Source organism: Lissotriton vulgaris, chromosome 5 (genome assembly GCF_964263255.1).
Source record: "Lissotriton vulgaris chromosome 5, aLisVul1.2, whole genome shotgun sequence".
Lineage (NCBI taxonomy): Eukaryota > Metazoa > Chordata > Amphibia > Caudata > Salamandridae > Lissotriton > Lissotriton vulgaris.
This window is the reverse complement of record NC_141693.1, coordinates 1,987,262,169-1,987,289,569: the sequence shown is the minus strand read 5'-3', so window position 1 is coordinate 1,987,289,569 and position 27,401 is coordinate 1,987,262,169. Positions and strand designations below refer to the sequence as shown.

Sequence of the window (27,401 nt, the reverse complement as noted above, 5' to 3'; positions counted from 1 at the left end):
CCTGTCTGTCAGAAACTTAGGGATAGGAGCGTGTAAAGATGCAATCTTCATAAAGTGCTGTGGAGAATTTCGAACATTTACACTTTTCTCACATTTCTGTGAAAATTGTGATTTTTGCAAGAATTTATGTCACAAACGCTAAACTTAAAGAGACAAATTCTGCAAACATTTGCAACTAAGCGTAGCTAAATGCGCAAAAGGATTAACTTGCAGCTAAAAGTTTGTATTTGTTTTCTATCTTGGTTGGGTTTGCTTAGAGTGAAAGTTACTTTAAAGTGCTCAGAAAAACTTTGATGGCGAAAATTGGGAACTTCGCTGGCGTAAATACAACTTTGCTCACTCCTTGACAGAGGATGTCTAGGCAGAAGCACTTGGCCCTGGAAACAGCTATATGTCCTGACAGCCTCTGCTCTGCTGTTCCAAGCGGAAAGGCGAGCGAAATGGAGTCACACTCAGGCGTAAAGATTCTTAAAACAGTTACTGCTACAGCAGTTATAAGAAACGTGGGCCTGGTGTAGTATTCCCATTCTCAAACCAGGAAAGTGCATTATGCATGGCTTGTTTGCAAATTGGAATGCAATCTGCAATGTGACCTATGTACTAATATGTGGCATGGCAAATTGTACATTCGTGGGGGCTCGCAAAAACAAGCTACTGATTAAATATTAATGACACCGGTCAAAGTTGTGACCCTGTGATTGGCTGTAAATGCAGTGATGAAGGCCAACAAAGAACAGTAGTCTGTATTTCCTATCCCAGAAGGAAAACTTTTATTTAAAGCAGCCCGTGTCCATTAAAGGGTTAGTTGCTACTTTCCCGCTTGGTAGGACATTGGGGAGAGACTGCTGTAATGATTCCCAAAGGGGAAGTTGTTCTATGGAGACACCTTCGTCTTTGCAAATCAGATACCACCCACCCCAAACCCGAAATGACCGTATATGATCAATGGTTTGCAACCGCAGTTGTGACACACATCGTTGAAACATTCTTCTAAGAATTGCAGATAGGAGTTTGGTCCCTCGATAGCCATACTCTACTCTTTGCTATTCAAGTAGGGTCACAAAAGCCCAATTAGGAGTCGGAAAAAGTTTTTCCATTTGCAAAAAGGCTTTCTGAGATAGCAAAAAGAAATTTTGTGATCGCTAACCATGTGATTTTGCAAATCGCGTGCTTTGTGATCTCAAAATATCCTTGGACATCAGGCCCATGAGATGACTGAATACTTGACTGTGGAAACAGGCGTAATCCGTACGGTCTGTGGTTCTGTTTGAGGGCCATACTCCCTGGAATCATTTTGTGGTCACCAACCTGAAAGAGTAATCCTGAAATTATATCATGTTTCCTAAGTAAAAAAAAAAGGAAGGACTCAATTCAAATCCGCTAATTGAGTCTCACAGAGGAAATTTACACATTTGTCACTGCTATAAACATTCCAAAAACAAGGAACAAACGGGCACATGCATCATTGTCAATTGCATTCGCAAACGGTATGAATCGCAATTTTCGTCCGTTTGCGAATGCAATTGACAAAATTGGGATTCATCATGTTTTTCGCAATTTTTGAAATTGCAATCAGGTTGCGATTTCTAAAACCGCAATTGCATTTAAGAAATCGCAATTTGAGATTTCTTAAATGCAATGCATGAACATTTTAAATTTGCGAATTCGCAAATAGGGAGAGGTAAATTACCATGAAGTTGACCTTCATGGTAATTTGCGAAAACTTTCAAAAATGCACAAAAATGAATTTTTGAAAGTTTCATTTTACACACACACATGCCCTTGGGGCATGTGTGTGTGAAAAATGCACTTAAAGTTAAATTTCAGGGGTGCAGCGGGGGTCCTTTGGACCCCCGCTGCACCCTTGAAATTGCATTTTCAATTTGCGATTCGCAAATTGCGAATCGCAAATTGAAAATGACTTCCAATTCATTCCTATGGGCCTATAGGCCCATAGGAATCAATGGGAAGGGATTCCTTAATTGCGATTCGCAAATTGTGAATCGCAATTAAGGAAATTTAAGAAATCGCAAAACAAATTGCGATTTCTTGGTGCATAGCCGTTTGCAATTTCTTAATTGCGATTCCTTAACTTTCGCAATTAAGAAATTGCAAACGGCAACAATGATGCATGTGGCCGAAAGTAACAATGGCTACTTTACCAAATGGTGGTGAATTGCAGGGTACACTGACAACATTCGAATTGATGCTTTGCAATGACACAAGCTGAGAGGGTTGGCTTTCTTCGAAGTTTTAATGTCAGACATCTCATAGCTCTTTGGTATTATTTCTGGAGGGCTTCCACAAACTTGGATTTAATTCGGTGCCTCCTGCATTATAAGTAGGGCTCCCGGTTTTATGGTATTTTTTTTTGGGACATTTTCGTCTGCCTTTATCCATATTTATTTTATGCTCATTTTATCTGTATTTATTCATATTTATTTTAGTTTTTGTGGAAAAATTAAGCTGACATTAGTATATTTCCACATTTATTTAACTGGTAAATATGCACACATGCTTGAATGCCTACCATGTTTCAATGTTGTAAACCCCCACAAAAGATAAATCAATGCACTGATAAGAAAATATGCATTTTTCAGTATCTACTTTTTGCATATCTACTGATGTTAAAACCTCTTTACTAAAATTCCTTTCTTTTATATCTCCCTTACCTATCAATACACACAGCATTTGGCCTGGCAGTCATGGCAGACAGTATTCAGAATTACTCAAAAAAGCACCCCAATTTCCGTTTTTATCCACATAAAAAAATAAATACAGACAAGAAAAGAAATGTTTTCTGTCTGTATTTATCTGTAAATATCAGTAAAAACTGAAAACAGGGAGCCTTATCTTGAACTCTAGTGTACTCTAGGAGTATATTCTGCCCTTCAGTGCCAAGGGCAAGTCTCAATAGCAGCGCGGCTTCAGTCGTTTTATCATGCAGGAACACCCTGCCCCTTCCAACAGCTTCCTCAGCCTCCAGTACTGGAGACAGAGGCAAGGGATAGTCAGAGAAAAGACTTGAACGCTCAGTTTTATTCGAGGAGAAAACCTAAAGTAGGAAAACAGGCCAAAAGAAGGCACAGAGGAGTGCCAGAAGGGAGTAGAATAAGACGGTCTGTGCAAGTATTCAGTAAATAGCCAGTTGGAAACAAGTGTTGTGATTCTCCAGACACCTCCACTGGCGTCCATATATAGCGTAACTGATGAGTTAACCTGCCAGGGAAAGGGAAAACATAGAAGGCTCTAGGTAGCCATAATGGAACTTGGGAAGTCTTCCCAACCAGTGGTGATAGACGTGTTATTCAGAAGAAAAACAACCTCAGGGTTTGCATGAAATGATGGTTTGTGATATGGCGTCCATGAGTGATGTACATGGCTAGCCCTTAGGTGGCTTTGTGGTGTTCTGCTTAATACCGTTGAGGATCTATGAAGGAAACATGTTCCTGCTTCGAGGCATAGTCGCAGCAGCTGTAAGAGAGTAGGGCTGCTACCTTAACTTCATGAGTACACCATCCTGGAGGCACCAGCCCAAGCTCAATAACCCAAGGACCCAATAACATCAATAAAAGCATTTTAATTAATAAAAATAATCATTGACATTTGTTTCCAACATACTCTGCTTCAGAAGCCATGCTGTACCACACTGGTGAAAACTGACATTTTTACTCTTACTTTAAGGTAGTTTCTACCATTAACACCCATACTTATTACGACCAATCATAGGAATTACAATTCCTTTTACACAAGGGGACTTCCAGTAGTCCAAGATAAATATAAATTCACATGTGTCTCAAAACAATGTACAATTGGCTACTCCTACCATTAACTTTGTACAATAGGAAGCAGAGGACAAAACCCCTCGTCCCTTATCTAAAATAAGCACTACAGTTAATTGAAAGGTAGGTGTAACAAACGTTGTGCATGGAGATTTTATCCTAGTTATTCAGCAGTCGGCAGTCCCGGCAGAGGACTGTAGTTTTGCTCAGATGGCTAGTACCCCTCCCTGACTAGAAGTCGATTGACCCTTCTTCGCTGAATGTAATAGTCTCATCACTAAAGCCCACTATTGGAGGAATTTAGCAAGTGCTTATCTTCGCTATTGGTGCAACCAATCAGTGTGGCATTGGACCTTTGCGGGACCTCTTTTATCAGTTGCCACCATTGAGCCACTATGTTTGTGGTGTTTGTTTAAAAAACAAAAATAAGATTTAAAGATGCCATATCTATGTAGCATTTTTTCTGGATCAATTTTCAGAAGAATATGTCACACATTAGATAGTTTTGCTAAGCGGGAGCTTCAATATGGCACAAGGGGTGGTTTTCCTAACGTTAAGTGGTGCCACAACTACCCTACTCTGAAAGGAACAAAAAGATCTGATTTGAAATGACCAGATAGAACAATCTGCTGCTTTTCTTCATTTATAATCCCATTCACCACTGTTCTTATGACCAAGCATCTATCTTCAGAGTTTGCCAATAATTATGTACCTACTGGATAATCTACAGCATTTTTCACACAAATAATGGTGCCTATTGTCTTCTTAGACCTCATCAATGCCCTTTAGTTCTTTTTAACTTAGACTTAGCCAACAAACACCGCAGATTAAGTTTTCTTCATCTTTGTTCTCTGAGAACATTGGTTTTAAAGCTTCTGACAGTCCTCTGTTCTTTCACAATATCACATTCCCCCACACCGTTAAGATGTTGTGCACTCAACAACTGTAAATGTTTGGATATAATATGTGGTTAAAGCTAATATGACCCCTCCCACAACATTCCTCCGGCTGTTATGATTTTGTAAATGCCGTGCAAGGGGCATACTTGCCCTCTTATTAGTAAAAATGGCACCCTGAAACACATTCACCTTCTGTCCTCGACTCTGTCACAAGGAGGAGTATCTGGTTCACATGATCACTTTATTGACATGTTCCTGCACCAAAAACCTCGCCGAAATGCTAGGCTCTTGACAGTGTGAGTATGGATGACAAATAGGCACTTAATACAAACAGCTTAATGTTTACAGCATACATGGATGCCTGGGTGCAATGTTTACAATCTGTAAGTTTAATGTCTAAAGTCTACATGGTAACTGAGTGCAGTGTTTACAATCTGAGTTTAATTTTTACAGTTTACATGGATTACAGAGTGCAGTGTTTACAATCTGTAAATTTAATGTTTAAAGTCTACATGGCTAACTGAGTGCAGTGTTTACAATCTGAGTTAAATGTGTACAGTTTACAGGGATTACAGAGTGCAGTGTTTACAATCTGTACATTTAATGTTTAAAGCCTACATGGCTAACTGAGTGCAGTGTTTACAATCTGAGTTAAATGTGTACAGTTTACAGGGATTACAGAGTGCAGTGTTTACAATCTGTAAATTTAATGTTTACAGTCTACATGGATTACTAAATGCAGTGTTTACAATCTGGTTCACATGATCACTTGCTTGACACGTTCCTACACTCAATCCTTGTTGAAATGCCAGACACTTGACAGTATGAGTATGGATGATAAATAGGCACGTAATGCAAAGAGCTTAATGTTTACAGCATACGTGAATGACTGGGTGCAGTGTTTACAGTCTGTGAGTTTAAGGTTTACAGTCTACATGGATGACACAGTGCCGTGTTTACAATCTGCGAGTTTAATGTTTACAGTCTACATGGATGACACAGTGCCGTGTTTACAATCTGTGAGTTTAATATTTACAGTCTGCATGGATGACTAAGTGTTGTGTTAACAGAATGCATGGATGGCTGCACCAAACACATGATGCATAGAGGGCAGCGTTTAAAATCTGTGAATGTAAAGGTCTACAGACTAGGTGATTGTTGCACTAAGCTCATGATGCATATAGTTCAGTGTTTTAATCTGTAAATATAATGTTTACGATCTACATGGATGAGTACAGAGTACAGTGTGTACAATCTGTGAGTTTAATGTTCAAAGTCTACATGGATGACTGGGGTGCAGTGTTTACAATCTGTGAGTGTAATTTTTACAATTACATGGATGGTTGTACTAAATACAATACATATAGTGCTATGTTTTTACAATCTGTGAGTATAACTGTACAATGCACTCACTATAAGTGGCTAGGTTTATGTGCGATAATTATCACATACAGTAAAAACTGACACTGAGGTGTATGGAAGTTATTGTATGTGAAGATTACCTAATACAAGTTTTGCTAAAAAAATGGGGGCATAACATACTGATTTTGGTGCTCACCTCACCACAATCCTCATCTGCTGGTATTTACAGGGCTTTTTACCCCCAATAAATGTTGTCTAGTGGGACCTGACAAAATGTATGAAGCAGATAAGGTTTATAGGAATTTGGGTTGCTAGTTTAGGGGAGTGAAGCCCTACTCAAGCAGTAATAACAATTCTTCTCAGGGTGCAATACAAAAAAATCCCAAATTAACCTCTGCTCAACCCTCTCGTAGCTTGGCATGAAAGCAGTCAGGCTTGACTTGGAGGCAATGTGTAAACTATTTATGTAGCCCTTCAAATGATAATAAAGTGAAAACACACAAAAATATCGCACAGCAATTTAGAAAAATAGAGTAAAATGTAATTAATTATTTGATACCAAAATGACATAAAATCCAATCAGTAGAACTGGAGATAAATAAAAAGTGCAAACTGGAGTTCTCTGGCCACACCAAACTGCCACAAAGTCACACGTTCAGGCCAAACGTTATAGAGCATGAGCTGGATACAGGGACCAAGTTAGGCCAGCTGAACAAAGTACCTTAAATCATGATTGCTGCGCTTACGAGGTCCTGCGCTGAGGATCCATCAAGCAGCAGCAGTTCTGAGGGGAAGCGGACCTGCAATGTGAGGTCCTGCGTCGAGCAGCAGCAGTTTCATGGGACTGTGATGCGAGGTATTGCAGCAAGAATGCATCATTCAGCGGAGCTTGCGAAGAGCAGCGGGGTCCTGCATCTGTGGTTCCGATGTGGAGCTGCGAGGCATTGAACAGCATTGTTTCTGCTCAAAACACCACAGCTGGGCTGGCAGAATACCATTAGCCCATTTCCAAGGGTCCAGGACTGGGGTGGCACCACTTTGGGGGTGCAAGACTCACAGCAGACAGAGTCCAGGCACTGGTTCAAGGTGGTTGGAGCCTCTGATCAGGACACCAGTCAATTGGCCCTCAGAGTTACTGCGGTGGTCTTGGGTTCAAGATACAGGTCCAGTCCTTTGCACTCAGAGAAGAAGTGCAGCAGAATTGTAGTCCTTCTTGCAGCACAGCAGCACAGCTGACCTTATGAGTCTTCCACAGGTCCAGATCGGTACTGAAGAGCTGGGTCTGAGGGTCTAATATTCATACCTGGTGCCCACTTTGAAGTAGGAGATGCTTCTAGAGTCTTCCTCCTACAAAGGTGGCTGGAATTTCCTGCCTCCCTACCCTGGCACCAGCTTGTCTCGGGGCACCATAGACTGGTGTAAAACCCTTTGTGAGTGTGCTGACGCAGAGTCTTTGTGAAGTGCAAGTGTTGTTGGTGAACACTCCACCCCTCATCAAGTCAGCGATGGCTCATCCTGCCAACACGTATTCCCCCTTTGTCTCCCTGTCTGGGAGCAATACACAAAGACCAACTGACACCTATGCCAAGTCAGGTGACCCAGCGTGCAGGCAGCGGGCACCAAATGGTTGGGACTAGAAAATTGCAACTTTCTAAAAGTGGCATTTTCACAGTTGTGTCTCAAAATCCAACTTTCCCATTAAAAAGGATTTTAAATTACAATTCTTTAGAAACAAAACCCATCCTTCCTACCTGCTTTCAATTGAATTATCTTGTCGTAAATGTAATAGGGTACCCCAATGTTATTCTATGGGAGAGGGAGGCCTCACTGTAGTGAATAACACTATCAGGACATGTAAAACTTAAAACGTACATGTCCAACTTTTTAAAAACACAGCACTCTGCCCTATGGCCTGTTTAGGGCCCACCCCAGAGGTGACTTATATGCATTAAAAAGAAAGGGTTAGGCCTGATAAAAGGTTCATTTGCCGGATCGAAATGGCAGTTTAAAATTGCACACAGGGAGTGCAATTGCAGGCATGAGACATGTTTAAGAGGACTACTTAAGTGAATGGCACAATCATTACTGCAGGCCCTCTAGTAGCATTCAAATTATAGGCCCTGGGTTCAGGTAGTTCCACTTAACTAGGCACTTCCAAGTAAACTAAATGTGCCAATTGGGTGTAAGCCAGTTTTACAATGTTTAAGGTAGAGAGCACAAAACCTTTAGCACTGGTTTGCAGTAGTAAAGTGCACAAAGTCTTAAAAGCCCACAATACGGGCCCAGTTAACAGGGTGTCGTAGCATCCAGTGTATACCGAGAGCACTAAAGAATGGAAAACCCATAACAGGGATTACTGCAAGTTATCGGGCCACTCTTAATAAAAGGCCATAGTCATTTGTATACAATATGCACATCTGGCTGCAGTAAGCATGTGATGCAAACAAACAGCACAGTGTTTGTAGTATGTATGGCTACTAAGGATATGTTACAAAAGTATGGTGTTTGCAATCTGTATGTATGGCTCTATTAAAGACATGTTACAAACAGTACCGGGTTTCCAATCTGTAGTCTGGCTATACTGAGGACGTTACAAACAGTACAGTTTTTTCACTTTGTGTGTCTAGTTGTATTAAGTATATGTTACAAACAGTATAGCGTTTACAATCTGTCTGTTTGGATACTTTAAACATATGATGTAAACTGCACAGTGTTTGAAGTCTGTGTACGGCAAAGCTCAGTGTTTACAGTCTGCGTGTCTGACTGCACTATGCACACAGTACAAATAGTACACTGGCTACGGTTGTATATGACTTCGCTAAGAAAATGAATCAAATAGTACAGTGTTACACATAATGGCTGGCTGTACTAATGGTGAAAACAGTATAGTGTTTGCAGTCTGTGTGTCTGACTGCACTAAGGACATGTTACAAATAGCATAACATTTACAATCTGTATGTCTGGCTGTACTAAGATAGGTTACAAACAGTAGAGTGTTAACAATCTGTAGTCTGGCTGTACTAAGGACATGCTACAAACTACAGTTTTTGTGTGTCTGGCTGTACTAAGGTAATGTTACAAACAGTACAGCGTTTACAATCTGTATGTCTGTCTGTACTAAGGACATATGTAAATGTAAAGTATTTATATAGCACACTTCTACCCGGAGGCCTCGTAGCGCTGTATTCATACCGCTGTGGAACCCATCCTGGCTTTCCTGTGAAATGTCCACTCCTGGGCAACCCAAGGTGAAGCCAGGCATCCACAGTGCTGCTGGGGCCGTTGTGGAGATTAAGCAAGCTATTGCCCAGAGTCACAGAGTGGGACCCATGATTAGACTAGGCACCGAGGCGAGAATTATCAGGTCTGGGGAGATTGAGTCCAAGAGCCGCTGAGGCGGGAATTGAACCCTGGTCCCGGGCTAGACCTCTGCATCAGGGTCTGCCGCTCTAACCATTGAGCCACGCTTCTCCACGTTAAAATCTCCATCTTAAAAACAGTACAGCGTTTACAACCTGTATGTCTGGCTGCTCTGAATACATGTTACAAACAGTACAGTGTTTACAAATTGTCTGTCTGGCTGTACAAAGGACATGTTACAATCAGTATAATGTTTGCAATTTGTGTATCTGGATGCTTTAAACACATGATACAAACTGCAGTGTTTGATGTCTTTGTGTGGCAAAGCTCGGTGTTTACAGTCTGTGTGTCTGACTGAACTATGTACATATTAAAAATATTACTATGTTTTATAGTATGTCTGGCTACTAAGGACACGTTACAAATAGTATGGTGTTTCAGTCTCGATGTCTGGCTGTACTAAGGGCATGTTACAAACAGTACAGTTTTTACAATCTGTAGTCTGGCTGTACTGAGGACATGTTACAAACAGTACAGTTTTTAAAATCTGTGCGTCTGTATGTACTTAGTATATGTTACACACAGTACAGTGTTTACACTCAGTATGTCTGGCTGTACTAAAGACATGTTACAAACAAGACAATGTTCACAATCTGTTTGTCTGGCAGTACTAAGGGCATGTTACAAACAGTACAGTGTTTACAATCTTTGTGTCTGGCTACTAAGGACACGTTACAAATAGTATGGTGTTTGCAATTTGTATGTCTGGCTGTACTAAGGGCATGTTAAAACAGTACAGTGTTTACGATCTGTTTGTCTGGATGCTTTAAACATGATAAAAACTGCAGTGTTTGATGTCTGTGAGCCTGACTGCACTAAGCACACAGTACAAATAGCGCATTTCATACAGTCTGTTTATGACTTCACTGAGCACAGGATACAACTAGTGTAGTGCTTGTAGCCTGTGTGTATGACTGCACTAAGTACATGGTAAAATGAATGCAGTGTTTACATACTTACATTAATTAGTGTTATTACATGAATAATTACACTAAGCTTGAAATAAAACTGTGCAGTGTGTACAGAAGCATATGTTGCCCATAGCTCACTGTTTATGTGCTTGATATGCCAAGCAGTCATACATGCTATGCTCCTAACACAACATGTCAAGTTATACTATGTTCTTCATTTCAGTGGTGTCACAAGGGGCGCTGCAGCTCTCTGGAGGATTTGCACCCGGTTGCCCCAGTCCATGGTGCCTGGTCACGCTGGAGCCCCACTGCCCCATGCTCTCGCAGCTGTGGAGGTGGCGTCATGATAAAGAGGCGACAGTGCAACAACCCCAGGTACGCGCAAGTGAAAACTCTTTCTTGGAAAGCTTTCAATGCAAATTGATTTACCTCAATAGAGCTCAGGACAATTTCTGGCATGACGCCCTGCAACCTTCTTATATTGTGCACCTCAATCCCGCCTGTGAGGATGGCATTGTAGTCACGTCAACGAGGCCAATGAAGCCCTTCTCTGTCTCTTTGATGGGACTGCTTAAGAGAGGGCCACATTTGTGCTAATTTTGAGGCTGGTATAAAATAAAGAGGTATTTAGCCCCCTAAAGCAGACCTCCCAGTGACTAAGAGGGATGTTAAGTCTGTAACAAGTTTTAGTGTCCTTCGGGCTAGATAGAACTTGGACTCAATTCTATTTGAGTTACGCCCCTTGATTCCTTAGTTCCGTTCCATTGTTGTTCCATCCCTTAAGATGTTTCAGGCTGTACGTCTCACATTCTACGTTAATAAATGTATGTAATTAAAAATACTTGTTACAAGAATAAACTTCCAAAGCTGGACTTTCTTCGTGAAAAACACTAAAAACAGGGACCCTAAGATCCAGGAAGTTTTTTCCTGCGCAAGGGGCTTACTTATTGGCGGTTGTGGGCAGGCACATCTAGTGACCATGACCTAAATAAGCAGCGGCTGTCCCCCCAAAGTAACCAAATGGCCCTCTGGTGGATGGGCTGTCAGGTCAAAGGTCTCTGACAACAAAGCCAGTGGAGGCTCCATTCAGGGTAAACCCAGTGCATATCTCTTCACTTATGGATTCCTTTAGAGCACACTCAACTGAAAATGGATAACTGGTACTGTACAGTAGAACAGCACAATGCACTGCATTTTTACATATGACCAAAGGAAGCAAACATGCAACTGGAACCATTCTGTGCATCTCCTGAAACTAGCCAGAGAGCCATTTTACGTCACTATGCCTGGTCTCCGAAACTATAAATTTCCCTTGGTCTAAGGAACTTATGCCCTCTTGTAGTCCACAGTCAATTACATGAAAAGGTTTGTCATGGCATGGTACTTAAATAATAATGGAACTCTAAAAAAGCTATTCCTGTCTAAAGTTTTATCACTTTCCCATGCTGTTTCCAGGCCGGCCTTCGGAGGACGTGGCTGTGACGGTGCTGACCTGCAGGCAGAGATGTGCAATACTCAGGTATATGTCCTTACTCAATGTTTAAGGTATTGTTTCTTATTGTTCGGAATTCACTCCATCCTAGTCTTCAGAAGGTCTTTTTGAGATTTTTGGACCTGCAGGTTTGGGATCAATGCTGTGGAGTGAGTCATACAAAGCACACTTCAGCCACTGGGTGCTCTGTGTCAATTGCCTTTGCCTTCATTCTCATGTAGGTCCTGCTTCTATGGCATGGAATCAGGATATCAGGGCAGGATTGGAAAGTGAAAATTATTAAAAACTGGCATACCGTAAACTATATAGATGACTGTAGAAGTGCAGACTATGCTATGAAGTTACTTGTGAGTAATTATGGGACTGTGAAGTTAGGATCATTAACCGTACTATGAAGCAAGTACCTCTTTTTATTTGAGTAAACCTTCTGAAAAGTTAGGAGCAGTGGTGTAAGATATGTCATGGAAAAGAAAGGTACAAACAACTCTAAATTCATAATTGAAAATATGTGGTAATAATTAATACAAATCTATGTGTGTGTGAATTTATCCTGAAAAGAAAACATGGGAGATATCTTTTGATTATTCATTTAGGTTTTTGAAATATGGTGTGGGCCTGCAATGGAGAGCTGTTTGCCAGAAGGAGAACTAGTCTCCAGATAGCCTGAATCTTTGGAGTGAGAAGATACGTTCCATTGGAATTTGTGGACTAATATAGGAATACACAGTTATCTAGTAACTTCCTGGGAGAAGTTTGGAGATTTGTACCAGTTGTATGGGAACACCTGATCTCCTATAAACTGCTGGAAACTACTGATGAACTTGCTTTCAAAACAGAGAACGTCTGTGATAGAGGATGTGATGACCTATTGATTAATCAAGGTTAACTGGCTTGTTTACAATGGAGAGAATCTCCACTGTACAATTGTCTGGGCCACTCTATCCTGGAAGGCTGCATGTACTCATAGGTCCACCTTGCCCTGCGCTTTGATCATGTTAGATTTTGTGCACAGATGTCCAGTGGTCAGTAGTCTAATGGGAACAGGGGTGGGAGCACACCGCTTCACCTCATAGCAAGGTTAGCCCCTGGCATTATGGTCAATGCAGTTTCAGTTACTTGCTTGCTTCAAGAGTGTTCGAGTGTTTCACCACAGTTGGCGCAGATAGTGCTGATCTCTAGACACGTGTTTCTGGTTCTTTAACCGTCATCAGTAGAGATTACAGTCTTTCAAATTTGGGGTTTGCTGAGTAGGCTGCAACATCTTTCTCAGGTCAGGTACCTCTCAAAGGCATGCAGGTGCTTCATCCGCGAGCTCGTCAGCTCAATGACTCACGGGAGTACTATTAAACAGGAACAGGGGTGGGAGCACACCACTTCACCTTCCAGCAAGGTTCGCCAAACCCCAAAATAAAGACTGTATTCTCTACTGATGACGGTTAATAAACCAGAAACACGTGTCTAGAGATCTGCACGATCTGCGCCAATCTTGGCGAAATACTCGAAAATATCGGAGCGAGCTACAAGAAACTGCATTTACCAGAATGCCAGGGGCAGACCTTGCCTGAGAGGTCAGCGGTGTGCTCCCACATCCTGTTGTCTATTTCAAGTACTCCCGTGAGTCATTGAGCTGACGAGCTCGTGGATGAAGCACCTGCGCGCCAGTGAGAGGTACCGGACCTGATTTAATGTTTGGCAGCGGTGTGCTCCCCCATCCTGTTGTCAGTAGTCTAATGGAAATTTGAAATTTAAACTTTATTGTTTAGTTAATTAAAACCATAACAATTTGATGTATTTCGCACACACATTATAAAAGTTTATAAATTATAATTTAAAAAGGATTAAAAACATTTTATAAGAACAAGAATTAAGAGTCAATGTTTTTCCAGATTATTAACAGTTGGGATCTTCGTGTTGTTTAAGATATTTCTCAAATGCTTGCAAAGAACTTCACCAGCTTGCAATGCATTTGAGGGGCAGTTATATCCAAGCTTCCAATTATAGCAGATCTACATGTTCTTAGCTTCTTGATCCAAAAACTTTGCTTTAAAAGATATGAACGTTCCTTAGACAACTTCCTACAGTGGCAGATTATGTGTATTAAATCGTCTTTGGGGCTACCACACAATCAACATTTTACAGCTACATGCTGTTTCCAAGCTGGTTCCTCTGCCAATGTCGGGAATTTGCCAAATCTCAGTAACATCAGCTTTCTTTTAATGAAAATGGAATATGTTGTTTCCAGATACACTGCTGGGGTTAGTGTTTTATAGCCGTTTATCACAGCCCAGGAGTGCGAGCGATGGGAAAAAAATCTCTTTGTCCAATACCAATGAATGGAGTTTGGCCGCTTTATTTAATGCCTGTTTTAGTGCTACAAATGACAGATTTTTGTCCCATAGGGTTTTTGAACAAGTCACCTCCAAAGCGTGCGTGAGGAATTGATTTGCTTTGGATTTTTGGGGGGATTCAAGCTTTTGCCATAGGTGTGTATTAAGGTTATTATTAGTTGCTTTTTGCTTGATCTGATACCATACCTTGATATATGAGTATAATCTGCCCACAGTTTCGTTTTTTTATGCCAAATTCTAGTCGCATTTGGGCTGGCGACGCCATCCTGGGTAATCGTAAGACCTTCTCATAGTCTAATGGAATATGTTTCCATGCTGCTGGTACCCATTCGGGATGCAACTTTATTGTTTTTCCATATTGGTCCAACTTAAAATTTGTTTTAGCTCCATAAATTATTTTCCAAGTTCAAAGGTAAAATCTTTGCCGAGGATAAATACATTTGTTCAGTTTGACTGCTAGAACTCACGTTCAAAGATTGGATGTTGACCAACAAGTGTTAGATATTCCTTGTTCCAAATTTAGTATCTTTAGAACCTCCATGCACTCAAAATAGGCCTGATGCAACAGCCACCGTTATTGCCAGATGTCCCATATCCATGATATTCTAAATAAGGTCTTATTGTATTTTTTAAATATTTTCCATTCATTACTAATTCTGCATTTCCCATTTAGTGGTATTGGTGAAATTGTTTTGTTTCTCACGAACTTTGAACAGCTTATTTGTTTTTTGTCATTTTAGTTTTGTTTGTCCATTCTTATGTTTTTTTAATGTACATTTCATATTCACTTTGAAGACAGATCTGTATTGCATGACTGTATTGCTTAGTTGGTTTACTAAACATAACCCTTCACACATTTTCTTTTGGGGATTACCTTGCTGCTCAGGCCAAACTGCTAAAGGCAGGTCCTCCTGTTTGAGCTCCATGGTGGGGCGGCTCTAGGTCATGGCGGCCCTGGGCAGGGTGCGAAGGTAGGGGGCCCTGGAAGAGGGGGTCCAGGCGGGGTGGAGCGCAGAGGCCAGTGAAGAGGGGGGGGGGGGATGGGGAGTCAGGGTGTTTGGAAGTGGAACAGAGCCGGAGGCCGCCAAATCCCTGCCTGCGGCCGCCACGCAAATATGTATCCATCCACAGAGGATTATTATATTAAGGATATATATTGGCGTGGCGGCCACTGGGGTTTGGTGGCCCTGTGCAGGTGCACAGCTTGTACATGCCTAAGGCCGCCCTGTAGCCCGCCCAGAACTTCAATACTGCAGCCTTTTTTCTACAGCTGTCTTAGCAGTTAGATTTCTTACACTTCTTCACGAGTCTCCCACTTCATTTCAGACTCTACCTTGTGACCTGGTGTGATTTAACACTTTCAATTGAGATTTGAAGCAGTATTTCTTCCTCCCTTTTCTGGTATCTTTTTTCAGGCCTGCATGACATCACAAGCTGGATTCATGGCAGAACAGTGTGCGGCTACAGACACAAAGCCTTTGTACCTAGCTCCAGGAGTCCCTTCCTTTTACAAGTGGACTTCCGCTTTTGATAACGCGAAAGGTAAAAGGGAAGGCATTTCAAAGTTGCTAAATTTTACACTAAGTGGGTGTATCAAGAAAGTTATAAATATACTATTATTTTAAACCTAATGTAGTTATATGCTGCAATGCAGATGATCCCTGCCCCTTCTAGGCAATCCAGCCACAGAATAGAAATCTACACTGTTGATTTACAAGGCTAAGGAATGGTCAGCAGGAATAGCCATTGTGGCTTTAATATATGCTCTTTTAGCCCAAGTGCTTGTGAAGTTGTGCTAGATTTTCTGCCATTACAGTTAAAGGTAGTTCTGGAATATGAAGTTTCTGATATTACTTCTTAGCCACACTCTCCATTCTCATGGTATGTTCTTTTGTTATAAAGGTGTTTGTTTACTGGCTGAAACAGTTTCTGATAGGCACTCATGACTGCAGATTCCTAACTTTCTGAATTCCCCCATTTGGCAGAAAGGATCCAGAAACTGAGAGGTGGCTCCATTCCTTATTATATGTGGCCGAATCTTGAAATGTGTGATTTAGATGAATGGGCATGAGAGCAACTTAGAGTGACTATTTTCTCAAACTGTGTTCTTTGTTCAGTTTTCTACCCAAGGGATATTTTCCTTATTTCACCTCCCTGAACCAGAACACGAGCAACTCAAGACCAGTTTCGCCCTTATTAGGGCTCATCTGTCGGGTATGGCGTGCTCTCAGTGGCACAGAACTCATGTCTTGCCACACCCGTCCCACTTAGGAAATCACAACGAAATATACAAAAGGTTGATGACTGGAATGCTTGAATTACTTGGGGCTGGAACAGTTCAGCCCGAACTTTCAGGGCAGGTCCTCATTGACCTGCAATACAAGCGATCAATACTGCATATTGCACTGAGGAGTTGCTATGTCAGCTTGATTGTAACTGCAGTCAAAAAACATTGATATATTTCTTTGTGATTTGTGAGGAGGGTGTGCTATCCACTCCCTCAGAGAGATTTTCAGGCCTGCTCATTAAGGGGCAGATGTATCATCCGTTTTTTTTGTCACAAACGCTACGATTCTCAAAAAAGCAGCATTTGCGACAAAAAAATCGGCAAATGTGATGTATGAAAAAAATCGCATCGCAAAATTAAGGAATCGCAAAATTAGCGATTCCTTAATTTTGCGCAAGCATTTAGGAAATCGCAAAAAGCGATTCCTTAAATGCTCTGTAAGAAACAATAATGTTTTGCGATTTCACACTAAGAAATCGCAAATTACCACCAACTTGTAGTTGGTGGTAATTTGCGAATTCTTTTACAAATGCACTTTTTGGCATTTGTAAAGGTGCCATGTGGCGCTCATACATGGCCTTAGGGTATGTATGTGCGCCATATGTGCACCCATGTAAATTTCAGCGGTGCAGCAGGGTGTCCTTAAGACACCCCTGCACCCGTGAAATTATTCTCAAATTGCGAATCGCAAATTGAGAATAACTTCCTATTCCTTCCTATGGCGCTCCTGGCCCATAGAAATGAATGGGAAATTATTCCTTAATTGCGATTAGCAATTTGCTAATCGCAATCGAGGAATTTTAAGAAAGTGCTAAAAAATTGCGATTTTCAACATACATCCCGAATTGCAATTCTCAAATAGTGATTTCTAACAAGTTGCTATTTGAGAATCGCAAATGATAGTGATGATTCATCTGCCCCTTAACACCTTGGCTGCTAGGTGTTTTCCCCTCCTGTGCTGGAGATCCTTGATATTCATTATTCATGACGAGCTGAGCTCGTCATCAGCACAGCTCAACTGTGCATCATGACGAGCTGAGCTCGTCATGAGCATCGAAAGGGTTAATCCTTGATGGGGAGTTCATCATCAAACCCGTGAACCAGTGATGGTTCCTTACCTGTTCATTCTCAATCACCATTGGAGTTCTCCTTTCATACAACAAGGCATACTTTAAGGAGAACAGAGGCTCAACAAGAGAAATATGTATGCCCTGAAGAAAGGGAGGAACAGAGCATATGATAAACATTTATTTTATGTAATAAACAAAATAAGCATTGTACAAAGCAAACAAGTTTACCAACGGAAGGCTGCTATTGGAGCTAAAGGTTTTGATATGAGATGAGGAGGGAATAAGGGACAGAGGGCCATATGTAGCAAGCAAATTTGCATTCGCAAACGCTGAAATTACAGAATTTCAGCGTTTGCGAATGCGAATTTTCTAAATGGTATGTATTAAGGAAAATCTGGTGCAAAATAAGGAATCGCAAAATTTGCGATTCCTTATTTTGCAATTGCATTTGAGAAATCGCAAATTTTGCGATTCCTTAAATGCAATGTATGAAGCAAAAAAAATTGCAAATTGTCCTTAAGGAATCGCAAATTATCACCAACTTCAAGTTGGTGGTAAGTTGCGAATTCCTTGAAAAATGTAAATTTTTGCATTTTTCAAAGTGCCATGTGACGCACATACATGCCCTTAGGCATGTATGTGCGCCACATGTGCACCCATACTTATTTCAGGGGTGCAACAGGGTGTCCTTTGGACACCCCTGCACCCTTGAAATTATTCTCAATTTACGAATCTCAAATTGAGAATAACTTCCCATTCATTCCTATGGGTCCTGGCCCATAGAAATTAATGGGAAAGTATTCCTTTATTCCGATTTGCAATTTGCTAATCGCAATCAACCCCTTCGATGCTGATGACGAGCTGAGCTCGTCATGTAACATTGCTTTTTAAATGGTGCAGCACAGCACAAAAATCACCGCAGCAGCGATGCGGTTAAGGAATACTAAGAATTCGCAAAAAAATTGCAAATTTGTGCATACATCCCAATTTGCGATATTGAAATAGCAATTTCTAAAAAATCGCTATTTCAGAATCGCAAATCAGGTTGATGATACATATGGCCCAAGGTGTGGTAAACTAAGAAGAATCAGAAGTGGGAGTGAATTCCTGGAACAGCATCCAATGAGAAGTGATGAAGACAATGTGGTACAAAAGTCAAAGATGACAATATTACTGTGAATGCAAGGGGCAAACGTTGGATCCATGTAGATTCCAAGTTTCAAAAGCGTACAGGAAATGGGCTGACTGCATTGTCAGTGAGGGACTTATATTTGTCTCTGTGTCCTTTCACTTAGGTCATACCCTGTGCCAGTTTATGTGCAAGGCAGTAGGCAAGAGCTTCATGGTGAGCCGAGGACAGCACTTTATGGACGGTACGAGGTGTGAGGCGGGAGCTGATGAAGATGTGGCCTTCAACCTCTGTGTGACAGGGAGTTGCAGGGTAAGGTCGGCTCTGCCAAGGTGCCACCGCTGCCTTTATCACTGATCCTGGGACCGAATGCAACAAATAGGAAAGAAATTCACAGTCCGTCCTTTGTATATGACTCATTCATCACTTTTCACTATCAACCTGGCCCTCTTAGTTATCTGTTCATCTATCTGCTCCGACCCTTTCAAATGTATAAACATCTACTTCCTGCCATTCAGTATCCCATCCACCCACCCCACCAATGTATCCATACAAATATTCATCCCTATTCATTCTTGTATTTAACATGTTACTTCAACCATCTGCCTATCATGTAATGTGACTTTATCCACTTAGCCTTAGTTCAATCTGTTTTATATCTATAGAGACCTTCTTCCATACATCCATTCTACCATCTAAGATCCTTTTCTATCCATGTATCTTCTCTTGTTCTAACATTATGTCATTGTTTAATCCACTTTTATCTTTCTATGAGCACCAGTCCATCTACCTATCCATATGCTCCCACATATACTCCTGCCTAACTCTTTATCACTTTGCTGGTTCATTTGTATATTTTTCCGTTCATCTTTACTCCATCCCTCTATCCTTCCGCCCTTCTGTCATCACATTCTTTCCACTTCAGTCTTGCATGGTTTCTACCAGTCCTCAATTCTACACATTCCACCAGGCCAACGTTGACTCTACCACATTCTGTGTTCCTTTTTTTCACAGATTTCCTCCCTCACACTCCCTACCAGCCTGCCGCATGCCTAGTTCCTCTCGGTGCTCTCTGGTAGTTCTCCTGAATAAACAATACATGTTGTTTGTTTCTCTTGGACTTTGCCTCTCTAGAGGTTCGGATGTGATGGAAAGATGGAGTCTGGGAAAGTCATGGACCAGTGCCAGGTCTGCGGAGGGGATAACACCACCTGCTCTAGTATCACTGGATCCTTCACTGAGGGCAAAGCCAGAGGTAAGTGTGAATTCATCCCTTACCCTCCTGCAGCAGGGACCTAACATTAGGCATGATGAGAGTTCTCCTCCTTCTTGTCTCTGGCTTCTTGTGTACAGTTCCTCCAAATAACAAATAATTCAATAACAAGATCCTAAAATCACATGTATGACAGAACGGTAACCTCACAGACTCCGTACCATGATCCTAGCATGATATGAAGGACCTCACCACAACATCCAGGACACCTTACTATGATAACTTGATCCTAGCACGGTGCGCAGAACAGTGAACCAAGTCTAGGAAGGATCCACGTTAATCGAGTATGGAGAGCACAGTATGAAGCCTCTGTAGTAACATGATCCAACCATTGTTACTAGGCCACTGCACCAGCACCACTTCAGGGTCCAAGAATAATTTGTGTAGCAGCACCTCAGAATGAAGTCTGCTATGATGACGCGATTGTTGCATGGTGTGGATGACAGTGCCCCAACATCAACCCGATCGGGTAATTAACAAAACATTAACACATCCCTAGAAAAATCCTGAAACATGACCTGAGCCTGGAGGCAAGAGAACTACTGCAGCTTTATGGATATTATAACATGTTCCTGTACAACTGACTCTCAAAATCAAGACTGATCTATAGTGTGATCCCCTAAGTGTGTATGGCAGGATCCATACATCAATTGCTCCATACTGTGCCCACAAAGTGGTGTGTACCACTGCTCACCATCATCAAGGATTCTGTAACTTGTAAATTCAGCATGGTAACAAGCAGCATCAGTTATTTAGTGTAGAGATGCGCCAGTGTGTGAAAATTCTAATGCTACACTATAGTATTAAAATGATTGATTAAAATGACCTACAACAGCTGAGCCACACATAACGTACCCCAACATTAGGAATGGTTCCATAATGTGGAATGTTTGGCACCACCTCAACTTTCAAGGATGCACACAATGATCCTAATATCCTTCAATAGCATCTCAACATCATGGGTATAGTCATGTTTATTTTATTAATAAAGTTTTATATAGCGCAAACTTGACCCAAGCGGGTATTATAATAATAATAATCCACATTTGTAAAGCACAAACCATCACCCGTTAGGGGCACTGGGGGCCGTCGGGAAGATAAAGCAAGCTATTGATCAGAGTCACATGGTGCTGGGCTAACCTGCAGTGGAGCCGGGGATCGAACCGTGATCCCCAGAGTCCAGAGTCAGTCACCCTGGCCGCGGCGCCACACCTCTCCCTCTCCCACATCAGAGCGCTTTACATATAGAATCATTGGGTTAAAAATTACATCAGATACAAGAGCAAAGTAAGGTACATTACACATAAACAATGTTTCAAGAATTCGTAGGAGGGAGGGGAGGAAGGAGCAATAGCAGGGAGACGAGGAGGAACTGTGCCCAATGTCTGGCTGGGTAGGTGACGGTCAGGGTGGAAACCAGGGCCAATCTCCTCATAAGCTGTCTTGCAGCTCCACCGGTTATCAGCCATGTTGCTCAGGTCTCAACGTTCAGGAAAACCAGTTTTTAGTTTATTTGATTTGAGAAGGTTATATAGCGCTGTCTTGACCCAGAGGTATCAGAGCGCTATAACGGAGGAGCAATGCATTACAAGGTACATCAAGCAGGATTATGTGGCGCTGGCTAGACCCGGAAGTATCAGAGCGCTATAACGGAGGAGCAATGCATTACAAATGACATCATTTACAATAACATAATAAGGTACAGTAAACAAAAAACAAGGTTGAGAGAATTTGTAGGAAAGGAGGGGAGGAAGGAGCCATAGCAGGGAGACGAGGAAGAATTGTGTCCAATGGCCGGCTGGGTAGGTGACGGTCGAGGGGGAAAACCAGGGTCAATCTCCTCACTAGTTGTCTAGCAACTCCACCGGGCATCAGCCATGTTGCTCAGGTCTAAACGTTCGGGAAAAACAGTTTTGAATAGATACATAGGCTACGAGGATAAAGGTAAAAGAAGGAGGTGCGGGTAGGGAGTAAAAAAGAAGCCAGAGGAGGAGCTGGGGCTACCATATAGGCTGATTGGGGATGTGATCAAGGTCTATTCGGAGTCTGGTGGTAGGGAAAACTGTGGCCGCCATCTAGGGTTCAAGGGGGGAGCCGTGGACCAAAAGAATTCCAGACCTCCTCTTGAGGTCAGGCACAGTCCTGGAAGGGTTGAGTAAGGAAAAGTTCAGCAAGGCGGAAAAAGTCATCATTGTCGGCCATGTTGGACCCTTGGACCCTTTTCCATACCGAGAGTGTGCCGAGTGCGACAGGGCTTTCCAGGGAGGGAAGGGTTCGGCACCCCTTAGTTTTTTAAAAAAAAGAAAGAAAAGTCACAAGATCACCACCGGCGTCCCTAGGCACTCAGGGAGTAGTGCAGACCCTGGGACACATCTCCCATTACGTTGGGCAGCACGGTGGAAGCCACCATTTTTCCTCATGCAGGGGAGGGAGGGGGACCGCTCACCTCGATCTTTGGCAACATCAGAAATGCAGTGTATTGTGCCTCCGTTTGTGTTTCCTGCAGCACACGCCTTAACGCTGTAGTGATCGCTGATATTGTGGCTCAGCACAGTGTCTCAATAAAGTGATATGTGTTGCGGCGCCGCCATTTTCTTTCGCGGTATACCTGGCACCGTGTGTAACCTCAAGCGGGCTGTCGAATCGTATCATGATATGAGGAAGGATTCCATTAACGTGATCCTATAATTGTGTGTCTGGCAGGACCCCAACACCAATGATATAAAATTACCCTGACATCACATGCTAAATACTCATGTGGTGTATTCAATAGTACCCCAGTATTGGTAACTCCAGAGTTATGTATGGTATGTGTGGATAGTACCCCACAATCAAGGATTCCTTAACATGAAGTTATCCTATCCTCATGGGTTCTACAACATGGTCATACCGTGGGGTTTATGATAATATCGTAACAAAAAAAGATTCTGCAGCATGGTCCAAACATAGTGTGCATGATAGTAACCAAACATCAAGGACTCAGTAACCGGGTCTTAGCATGATGTGTACGACGACAGCAACAGATCAAGAAGAGCCTCGCATTATGTGAAGTAGAGCACCCCAAGATCAAGAACTATTCCATAACATGGCCTTAGCATGGTATTGTAGACTGCGCTAAAGTATCAAGTAGGACTCTCTTTCGTGATTCTAGCATGTGTGTGTACGGTGATACATCAAGTATTCTGTAACAGGGTCTTGGCGTGGTGTAGATAAGAGAGTTTCAGCACCTAAAGTATTTCCATGATTTGAACCTAGCATTGTGTGAATTAATGACTTCAAGGATGATTTGTAAGGTAACTGCAGGATGGTGTGGGAGACAGTGTACCCCAAGCCTAGGAAGGATTCTGTCAGATGGATGATCATAGCATAGTGTGTGAAATATGAGCACTCTCTGAAAATTACCTGTATCCTGTACTAGCATAGTTTGCAAGGCTAGATATGTCTCTCATGTGTCTATGTCCAAACCCACTCAGCATGGCTGGCACCAATTTGTAGACAACTGGGTACCATTAGTCACCTTGTCGCCTTGAGAATATTGAAAGAAGATACTTGCCCTTTGTTTGTCTACGGGTCAGCCAAGTTACTGGCAAGTATTTGTTCGATAAGACATCGTAGGGCTAATTTGAGCTACATGGGTTGGGTCTGTGGGTTCTTTTATTAGCACATCATGGATGTTGTATAATTTGTATTGACCAGACGGTACTATTCTATGCATTGTCCCTCTATATTCTTGCTGTTAAAATGTAGATGTCTCATTGTACCAAGTTGGTTAAATATGTTATTTATTTATTGTAATTTTTATTGTTGGTTTTTATTGTATTGTTTATAGCTTTGGGCAAAATAAAGGTATTTGATGATGATGATGATGACTCCCATGTGACTTCCATCAGCATGGCCACGAGTTCTGTTTAACACAAACGCAACACCAATAGATAACCTATAACATAATCTTCACATAAATAGTAAAATAAGACATGTGCCATAGGAACATCAACAAATTGTGGAGGACGTTCACATGTATTGAGCCTCATGTACACGCTCAGAGGACTGTATGTCGAAATACAATTCACAAAGAAATAATCTCATATAAAATAATCTCCTAAAATAGTGTTTGTAAAAATATTGGTTTTAGGGTAGTGTTTCCAATATTAATTCCAGCAGGCAGTATTTTTGTTAGTGATATTTAGGACATGCTATTTATGTCAGACATTATTCTGACTGCTAAATTCTGGTACTAAACCTACACTGAGACGTGACGCATCCTTAAAGCATGGTGCTCGTAGCAGCGGCTATGCCCGGGGAGAGCTCCTGTAGGCTGATAGGGGTGTAGCATTTCTAGGACAAAACCCTTGAACTGTAAACATGCTATTCCTTGACCCTACTGAGCTGTGAAGGAGTGGCAATCTCTGCGTGAGTCTCCAGTGCCCCAATGAATGACCTAAACGCTTGCTGTTTCTTTTTTTTCAGAGTATGTTACCTTCTTGACCTTGTTGGCTGGCACCACCACTGTCCGTGTGTCCAACCGCAAGCCTATGTTCACACATATGGGTGAGTCTAGACAGCCTTTACCAAGGAGTACCACTCAGTAATAAACCTTCTCTGCCAGCTCTGATCTCTGCATACTTACTTCTCTCCTAGCCATCAAAATGCAAGGTGCATATGTGGTGTCTGGTAAGGGGAGCATTTCCCTAAACACCACTCACCCCTCCATCCTGGAGGACATCCGGATCGAATACCAACTGTTTCTGACAAAGGACCAACTGCCACACAGGGAGGAGATCCTAATTAATGGTCCGACACAGGAACCTATTGAGATACAGGTGATGACGCCTTGGCATACAAGTGATGTGATGATGGCAAGGATGCAGTGATACACTGAGATGCAGTTGATGAGGATACAGGGGATGGGATGAAGGTGTGAACGCAATGATATATTGAAGTGCGGGTGATGAGGTCTTGGGATACAGGTGATAAGATGTATGCAATGAAACATAGAGGTACAGGTAATGAGGGCTCAGGATACATGTGATGGGACGATGGTGCAGATCAATGACACATTGAGATGCAGTTGATGGGGACACAGGTGATGGGATGATGGCATGGATGCAATGATACATTAAGATACAGGTGATGAGGTTTTGGGACACAGGTGGTAGGATGGATGCAATGATACACACAGGTACAGGTGATGAGGCTTTAGTATATAGGTGAAGGGATGATGACGGGATGCAGTGACAGACTGAGATGCAGCTGATGAGGTGTTGATAGAGGATGATGATGTGTTCAAATAAAACTGTGATGTGACGGGGTGATAATGTCTTGAGACAGTGGGTAGTACATATTCAAATAGAGGTGGTAAGACTTTGGGTAGAGATAAGGATAAGATACAAATGCAAGTGATAATAGGTTGTGATACTTCTGATAGGACGATACCCATGTTGGGATCTTCAGAAACATGCAATAAGTGAAAGGGATAAGGGTGGTGAGAGGTTGAGCTAGAGCGTATGACACATTAAGCTACTTGCAGTGAGATTCAGGCGGTGACAGGTTGAAATGTAAGTGATGAGGCAATGATATACGAATACAAGAACATTGACCTGCAGGTAATAATATATTGGATAGAAGTGTTGAGATAAGGTAGATGGGATAAGATGTTGACATACGGAAGATGAGATAATAAGATACATGTGATGAAATGCTGGCAGTGAGAAGTTAAGATGGCGGTGATGAGAGTGTAAGTAAGATATAACTATGGGACACGAGGTTAGCAAACAGATGATGGAGTGTTGGCATTGCGAGAAGCTGCTGAGATGCAAGTGATGGGATATGGAGATACAAGTGATAGGACATTGAGATACAGGTGATAGAATGTTGAGATACAGGTGATGGAGCATTGAGATACACGTGATAGAATGTTGAGATACAGGTGATGGAGCATTGAGATACAGGTGATGGGACATTGAGATACAAATGATAGGACATTGAAATACAGGTGATGGGACACTGGGATACAGGTGATGGGACCTTGGGATACAGGTGATGGGACATTGAGATATTGAGATACAGGTGATGGGACATTGAGTTACAGGTGATGGGACATTGAGATACAGGTGATAGGACATTGAGATACAAGTGATAGGACATTGAGATTTAGGTGATAGGATATTGAGATGCAAGTGATGGGACATTGAGATACAAGTGATAGGACATTGAGATACATGCGATGGAACATTGAGATACTTATGAATGGATATTGAGATACAAGTGATGGGACATTGAGATGCAAGTGGTGGGACATTGAGATACAAGTGATGGAACATTGAGATACAGGTGATGGAACATTGAGATACAGGTGGTGGGACATTGAGATACACATGATGGGACATTGAGATACAGGTGATGGAACATTGAGATACAGGTGTTGGAAAATTGAGATACAGGTGGTGGAAAATTGAGATACAGGTGATGGAAAATTGAGATACAGGTGGTGGAAAATTGATATACAAGTGATAGGACATTGAGATACAGGTGATGGAACATTGAGATACAGGTGGTGGGACATTGAGATACACATGATGGGACATTGAGATACAGGTGATGGAACATTGAGATACAGGTGTTGGAAAATTGAGATACAGGTGGTGGAAAATTGATATACAAGTGATAGGACATTGAGATACAGGTGATGGAACATTGAGATACAGGTGGTGGGACATTGAGATACACATGATGGGACATTGAGATACAGGTGATGGAACATTGAGATACAGGTGATGGAAAATTGAGATACAGGTGGTGGAAAATTGATATACAAGTGATAGGACATTGAGATACAGGTGATGGAACATTGAGATACAGGTGGTGGGACATTGAGATACACATGATGGGACATTGAGATACAGGTGATGGAACATTGAGATACAGGTGTTGGAAAATTGATATACAGGTGGTGGAAAATTGATATACAAGTGATGGGACATTGAGATACAAGTGATGGGACATTTAGATACAAGTGATGGGATATTGAGATACATGTGATGGAACATTGAGATACAGGCGATGGGGCATTGAGATACAGGTGATGGGTCATTGAGTTACAGGTGATTGGACATTGAGCTACAGGTGACGGGGAATTGACATACAAGTGATGGGGCATTGAGATACAGGTGGCAAGAGATGTAGCAACTAGGTAAAAGGGTTAGATGTTGAGTTACTAGTAACAAATATTAAGATACATTTGAAGATATGCTGAGCTACCGGTGATAAGAGATTGGCTTAGAGGTGATGATTTGTTGAGATTCAGGTGCTACTGAGATGAAAGGTTAAGAAACAGTTGATGAAAGTTAGAGATGGAGACAGTAAAATGTTCAAGTACACATGGCAAAAGGCTGAGATACAATCAATGAGAAGATGAGACAGAGGAGAGGT

General features: G+C 41.9%; 1 protein-coding gene across 1 annotated transcript in view; it reads left to right on the top strand.

Annotated features, from left to right (window-relative positions):
* ADAMTS13 (ADAM metallopeptidase with thrombospondin type 1 motif 13) overlaps positions 1-27,401 on the top strand; it is a 251,929-nt gene that overhangs the window by 75,676 nt on the left and 148,852 nt on the right. The window contains exons 10-16 of the mRNA XM_086924723.1: positions 10,598-10,749; positions 11,830-11,893; positions 15,630-15,756; positions 18,867-19,012; positions 19,835-19,955; positions 24,441-24,521; positions 24,612-24,793. Coding sequence (XP_086780849.1) covers positions 10,598-10,749; positions 11,830-11,893; positions 15,630-15,756; positions 18,867-19,012; positions 19,835-19,955; positions 24,441-24,521; positions 24,612-24,793 — 873 coding nt within the window. The remainder of the gene's footprint in view (positions 1-10,597; positions 10,750-11,829; positions 11,894-15,629; positions 15,757-18,866; positions 19,013-19,834; positions 19,956-24,440; positions 24,522-24,611; positions 24,794-27,401) is intronic.